At 34.2% G+C, this 7,354-nt stretch overlaps 1 protein-coding gene across 1 annotated transcript; it reads right to left on the reverse strand.

The window, feature by feature from the left end:
* Nucleotides 1-2,180: 2,180 nt before the first annotated feature.
* LOC131056295 (uncharacterized) lies at nucleotides 2,181-4,878 on the reverse strand. The gene is made up of 2 exons (XM_057990643.2): nucleotides 3,267-4,878; nucleotides 2,181-2,858 (listed from the first exon to the last, which is right to left on the reverse strand). Exons 1-2 carry the CDS (start codon nucleotides 4,449-4,451, stop codon nucleotides 2,757-2,759), a joined length of 1,287 nt encoding a protein of 428 aa, XP_057846626.2. The 5' UTR covers nucleotides 4,452-4,878; the 3' UTR covers nucleotides 2,181-2,756.
* Nucleotides 4,879-7,354: the final 2,476 nt, after the last annotated feature.

Genomic DNA, 7,354 nt, shown 5'->3' on the forward strand with positions numbered 1-7,354 from the left:
TTAGCTACTATAGGTGTTTCAAATTAAAAATCTAGTGAAAAATGTTGACTTCATTGTCTTAATTTGGCCAAAAAGTAGGACTCGTTATTGTTAGTTGACCCTAAAACCTATATATTTTTTAAAAATATTTGGTACACTAGAGAAGAGAATCATCTCCAAAAGGGTATAAGTTGACATTATATGAAAACTATCAAATTTTAGTAAGTTTGACTTAAAAACATTATTATGAGGAAAATATACATCTAATTTTTTTTCATGTATTAGATTTTGAAGTTTGGAAAAAAAAATAGGAATAAATAAAATAGTTTTCTAATTTTTGGGTGTTGTTAACTCGACCTTGCTTAAAATCGTGAAATTTTTTTAGTCCATAATAATTAGCATGTATTGTTCTGAAATATTTGATCATGTAGATTTTGTTGTTGCCAACATTTCAGATCAAACACCATGATCCACTTGCTCTCTTGCCCTGATGATGAATCATGGTGTTTGATCTGAAACATTGACAACAACAAAATTTACACAGTCAAATCCAAAAGAATACAAACTAATCAACCTCACTTTTGATCTGAAATTTTCAACAATTCAAAATCTACTCTTAAATTTACAAAAAAAAAAATATCAAAACAAGTTTTGAATGTTTTTAAAAATTACAAACATTTGTTCTACATTTCATTAAGTTAGATCAATTTCAAATTCAAAACACAAAGGCCGTGCTTTTATGCAATCAAAGTTGATAATTTTTTGTGTCGATGGATTCCTTTAGAAAAATTTAACACGTGTTTGTACTTTCTCTAATATTAATAATTATAATAATTACAAAAAATTAATGTGAGGGTTAGGGTTACTTAGATCTAAATTTGATAATGAGGAATAATTCAAAAGTTTTGTAGAGTCTATTTATCACTATTCAAAATTTGATATCTTCTAGTTGATTATTGTCTCAAAATCTGCATTATCTCATAAATATATTTGGTTCAATCTTGAGTAGCATAGAGTCAATTCCAAGAGGCATTGACTTGATCTAACACATAAAATTGATTTGTGATGTGTAAGATAGCTTTGCTAAAATATGCACCTAAAACCCTATTTGTCTTAACCTTCTAAATAGTCGATTAAAATAGTTAAATCTATTAAAGTAGTTCTTAAGACACCATTTAGGAATTTGTTGACTAGATAGGTGAATATATTCTCCTAAATCAAACTCCTTTGGTGGGCCAATTAATAATAATGAATGATATTGAAGATATCATATTTATACATGAAGATGGCTTATATGATGGTTATTTGAACATCAATATCAATCCTTTTAGAAATCATAGTGTGTTATAATGGTTCTCCTTGATGTCCTATTATTGAGTGCCTTTAAATACCATGGAATAGGAACATGTTTTAGAAATGCATGTATTAACTCATATCAATAGAAAGGGAACAAATGAAAGTTAAAATTTAAATTTGACATGATTGAAAGTTTGGGACCTTTCTTTCATACCTCAAGATTGAACCACATCAATCCTAAGCCATTTAGAAATGAACACAATGATAAAATGATAAATTATAGGCAAGGATGGAATGTCTCGAAGTAATTGTAAATGAGGGCACAATAATAAGGAGTTGAAAAAAAAAATATGAAGAACTATGTAAATAGAGGTGAAACAAATGTTGATAGAAATTGGATCATGAGATGGCAAGAGCATATCACTTGTCAATATATTATTAGATATGATAAATACAGAACTAAATAGAAAATGATATAAATATGCTAATTCACCATTACACTATTGAAAACAAGTAATAATCATTTGATAGCCAATAGATTCATAATAATTGGATGCTACTCAACAATTGAACCCGTCAAATGCATGGTGAGTAAAGAGACACCCAAATTTTTATTATCGTCTTATAGACATACAAATAGACCTTCCTACATATTTACCAAATATTTCATTTTTATTTTTTTTTAACTATGACAAACTAGACTTTCAACTTTTCTTCTTTCACAAAACCATATTCAATACTATTTTTATAACTATTTACATCAATTTTTGACATTGATTTCATTCCACCCATCTTCTATGAAAAATATATTACAATTTTATATAATTTATTTTAAAAACATATAGATATAAAAATTAATTTGTTTAACGATATTCTTAGTGTACCTAAAAGAAAGATTATAACAATTGAACTTAAAGCTGATTCAATTTTATTTCAATAAAATATATATCAACTGATTTTAAATATATAAATATTGTTGCTTTCATAAACCTCCCCTACGGCTCCCAGAGTCTCAGAATTTTTTTCCATTTTTCTCTGAGGTCTCCGAAACTCAAAGGAACACTGAAAATACCATTGAATTTATACATTGCTATCCGGAAACCCAAAAGACTTGTATATTACATTCACCACTATAAATGCATGCCATGCAATGCTTCATGTTCAAATGCATTTCATATTGCCCTCTCATCCCTGTAACTTCTTTCACCCCTAATCACACTTTCCTGTGCATTTGCGCACTTCCAAATGGATTCTAACTTTGTCCTTTCTCTGGATCAACCTAAAACGTCTCTACTCTTCATAGGAAAGCATCATTTGAAAACACAGAGAAATTTCATGCTGCAGTTTTTCTGCTCCAGAAGAATTTCTTGAAGCCCTCCATTACATATACAGGATCATAAAATGGACTCTAACTTGTCCTTTTTGTTGCTTGGTGTTAACAAGAATGGTGTTTCCTTCCGTGCCATTGTCATTACCAAGTCTTAGCGTCTAAGGGATTGGTAGGAGTGTTTTAAGTTTCCAATACTGTTGTGCCTCGATTTTCTGAGCCACACAGATCTCCAAACTGACATGAAGAAAGATTTCTGCAATCACGTAAGTGAACAAGTCCATTCAGAAAACAAAATCAGTGACAAAATCAATCAACAATGAAAAGAATTTGGAAACTAACTAAGCCACATTTGAAAGAAAAAAAGTTGAAATGAGGTGAGACGACTTTTTACCAATCCTCAGGACCAACTAGGTCAGAGGACCTAATTAACAGTAATCACTTTCTGTGCATGAATATATTCTATGAAAACCCAACTCTTATAAATTTCAATGGCATGAAATTGAACATTGAAGTAAAAAGCACTCACAGCCCATTAAAACAAAGCAAATACCCCCAAGAGAAATATATTCTATCCTACTTGTCTGCCATCCTGGTTCAAAATTTAATGTTTGCAGAGGGTTTAGAATTTAATCTTTGCAGAGGTTAGATTCATGGAACTTACAAAAAACCGGGCAGGCCGGCGAAGTTTTCTGAGAACCCATTTCCGTTTCGTCCTCCGGGGCATCTTGGGACAGTAAAATTGGGGGTTCATAATGGGGCTAGGCTTGACATTCTTCGAGTACAGATCCCTCCCACTTTGGGACAAATCAAGATCCTCAGTTTGAGCGCCCATGGCAGCGGCAATCATTCCATTCAGAGACCGATAACGATTTCCGGCCTCTTTACTCTTAGCCTCCTCAAACACCCACAACTCATGGTCCTCCTTCTGTATCAGAAACTCTCCGCCGGGATTCAAACCTTTTTGCTTATTACTCTTACTGGAACTATTCCTGTTCTGCTTGGAACAAGAATTCTTCCGCCGCATGGTGATGAGCGCAGAAGCCCTGTTCGAATTCCGGGGCGAAGGCAGATCGCAGTCCAAACAGGACAACACACAGCCAACAGGCGGCGGGTCCCCAGGTCCGATCGATATGACCCGTTTCTCATCTGCTGATCCAGAGCTCCCGGGCCGCCGATGGTGGGTGCCCAGTTCCGAGCTAGGGCATTCAACTGCAACGCCATTTAAGCCCTTTCGGGGAAGAAGGCGGGGAGGAAGGTGAAGAAGAGGGCGAGGAGATCGTCTGTCAGGTGCCCAAGGCTTTGGCCGGCCAGGAGCTTCCTCCCATTCGAAAGGAACAGCAGCGGGTGTGAAGGGCGTTATGGGTGAAGGCTGAAGCTCCCATGGCATAATCTGAGCTAGAAATTTTGATGCAGGGGAGGATTTTAGGTCAATTCGGGGCTTGGAGACCTGCGGCGGTTCAGGCAAGGGCACGGCCGTCTGGTTCTTGTTTCTGCTAATGCCCGCCATTGGAGGCGGCCGCCGAGGTCTGCAACCCGGCGGAGACCCGGAATAGTCGGAGACCCGAGTGTTCTCTGCCTCCATTACAGCTCTGCTCTTGAAAACAACTGGGTCTGGCAGACCTGCAGGTCCAGCTAAAATGGGGAAAGGACCTGACCCGGAATTCAAGTAAATGCCCTCGTTATGGCCATTGCTCTCAGCCTCATTGGCCTGAAACAGCTGAATGTTTGAGAGGTCCAGCTTCGCAAGCTCTGAAGTAGACAACACAATGGACAAAATCCTTTCGTCCCCCCCACCTCCTCCTTCTCTCCTCACCATGGCTTCAATGTCCACCTCTTTACTTCCCATTCAGCAAAGAAACGAACCCAAAACAGACTGAAAGGGACTCGATCCACTGACCTCGAACTTCTTGGAGAAACAGAGCACGCCTTTCAAAACTGCCTCTGAATAAGAAGACCAGACCTCGGGGTGCTGTAGTATTATATTGCTGGCATGGGTATAGAAAAAAATTGATGCTTTCTTCCAATGCTGGTCAAGACAAGCTATCACACGCCATGACAGTCTGATTTTGATTTTCTTCTGCTGCTCTGCTCCTTTTCATGTGTTTGAATGTGAGATTTCTATATTCTATTTCGCCGTGGCTGCCGTTCCGTAAGAATTACGCTCTGGTTTGTGATGTGTTGACCATTAATCCATGTAAAAAAATGGGTTTTCCCCCACGTAAGTAGTCATTTCTGGCGTGTGCCCCACACCATGTTCATATCTTCGCTGTCTGCACTCTTTCACAGACCCAAAAAGCCTACCATAGTCAGTAATCATGACCTATGTAAATTTCGTAACGTGTTTGATGTTTTATTTTTTACAATTTCTTTGCCAATGGAATTCTTATTTTTTTCTCCCTTGGAGGCCGTGATAATAGGCAACGTCTATCCAGCACTCATATTATAAATTGATCATATTTAATAATTGATTGAAAAATAAACATATATTCTATTTTAATTATTAATTAATCACAGCACTCATATTATACATTGACCATATTTAATAATTGATTGAAAAATAAACATATATTCTATTTTAATTATTAATTAATTAAAAAAAATTTTAAAAAATATTTTAATGATACAATATGGATGTTGTGTAGACAAGGTGTGATAATAGGCTATTTTGTGAGTACATAGTAAGCCCTAAACACACGTCATTTGCTTTTTGATGTGGATACTTGTGAATAATTTATTAACTACTAGTAACCTTTGACATCTCTTAGCTTTGTTGCAATATTGTGTGAGTGGACTTTCTTGGCAGTTTCTAAGATTTTAGTCAAATTTTGGTTTTCTAATTTTTTATTTTGTATATCAATTAAAATATTTTTTTTTCAAAAGTTTGGTATTAAATTAATTTTGTCAATAGTATACACTTTCGATGGTTCAATTGTTGTGGTGTTGTTATTGTTATTAAGATTCAAATATCATCAGGGTGGTATTGTTGAGTGTTCAAATGGGGACAAGGTCCTCATTTGTAACCTCATCGGTTTATTTCACCATTGTTAACTAGTTAGTTTCTTTGTGATTTGTCACTTATATTTTTCAAGAGTTAGATTTGAGATGTTAAATAAGAATTTGTCTTTTTAAAAAAGAAAGAGATCTAGTTTACAATGATATTTAAGGTTTATTATCTAGCATGGTCATCTAAAAGAATAATATTATTACTTTAATTGGATGAACCTACTGAAAAGTTGGATGCAAGTTTTTCTGAATTTTTTATTAAAGTTTAGATGAGTTTATCTCATAAACGTGACAACTAATAGTGAAATGGTTGTAGCAAAGGTTTGGATAAGTTTATGTCATAAGCAAGTCAATTATTAGTGAAGTGGTTATCAAAGGTTTAGAGACTTTAGAGACCTCATCAAATGGATCTAGTACAAGAGTTCTAGTCAAGCCTTATCCCATAACAAGTATGACCTAACAAAAAAAGTTGAAGACTGCTAGTACTTTTTTTCTCCTAATAGCATGGATTATGCTTCATGATGGGCTTCTAAGGTGGGCTTCCATCTAGATTGTCTATGGAACTTATTATTATTAGTAAATTGAGTATAAGTTAGCTAACAAGAATGGAAGCTAAAAAAACTAATGATAGGTATTGAGAGCTTATGTGAACATTGGTGTGCTTATGTGTCTAAGAGATCCTAGATACTCTACCCAAATAAAGCACAGAAGAAAAGGATTCGATATAAGACAATGGTTCAACTATATAGATTACATCATATCTATGATGGCCTCATAATCGAAAAAACCCTAAATAGAACACCCATATCAACTCTACTATGTGTAGTCTTATTTAGATCTACCCAAAGATATTTTCCCTTCTTTGACATTTTTCGTATTATTCATTTTCATATTAGATTGATGTAACTTGATAATTTTGTGAACCATATTTTTTTGAAAATGGTAATTTCAGAGGTAAACTTTGAATGCATTAATTATGATTCATATCTCAAGATTTGAATATTTGTGTCCACTCTATTGCAACCTATCATCTAAATCCTACTCATTGATTGTTAGATCACTAATCTACATTGGAACTATTTTACCTATATTGGATTGAAGAAAGATAATGGATACTTAAGTTAATAATGCAGCTTATTTATTTCATGCTCTACCATCAACTAATTTTGATTAAAAAATCATAGTTTTAACAAGTGTCTAGCTCTAAGGATGATATCCAACTTGCTATGTTCGACCACTTTACTTTTGGTAAGATAGTTTTGAGTTTCTCATTTGATGAATTAATCAATAATGAAACTCTAAAATCAAAAAATCTAGAACTAATAGTCCAAGTTCTAGAATAGAAAATTATATCAAAGGGGTTTACCCTATCTCATTTAGGGTTGACTCAAAGTATATTTAATATAAAGGGTGGATAATTTGTACCTGGCATATCCTATTACCATGTCTTGTAATGCCTTACATTATTGGTAAAACTAGTAAGTCTATGAGAGAAATGTTGCATGTAGTATTGTCACAACCATTGGTACAAATAATGATTTATCATTTTTTCTTTTCAGTTTTTGTTAGGGAGTTTTAGACATCTATCTCTAATATGTTTTTGCATCCAAGTTTTCATATATATATATCAAAAATTTGTGTGTTATGTATAAGGATGCACTAAGATCCTCTCATAAGTAAATTATAACATAGCTTGTGTTACTTTTATACACATATCACTAAAAGAAACCACAACAATGGATTGCT

The sequence above is a fragment of the Cryptomeria japonica genome, chromosome 5 (genome assembly GCF_030272615.1).
Source record: "Cryptomeria japonica chromosome 5, Sugi_1.0, whole genome shotgun sequence".
Classification (NCBI taxonomy): Eukaryota; Viridiplantae; Streptophyta; class Pinopsida; order Cupressales; family Cupressaceae; genus Cryptomeria; species Cryptomeria japonica.

Coding starts and splice junctions, on each gene's coding strand:
- LOC131056295 (XM_057990643.2), bottom strand. CDS start 4,451: ATGGGAAGTAAAGAGGTGGACATTGAAGCCATGGTGAGGAGAGAAGGA. Junction 2,859..3,266: donor GCCGGCCTGCCCGGTTTTTT/GTAAGTTCCATG, acceptor ACGTGATTGCAG/AAATCTTTCTTCATGTCAGT.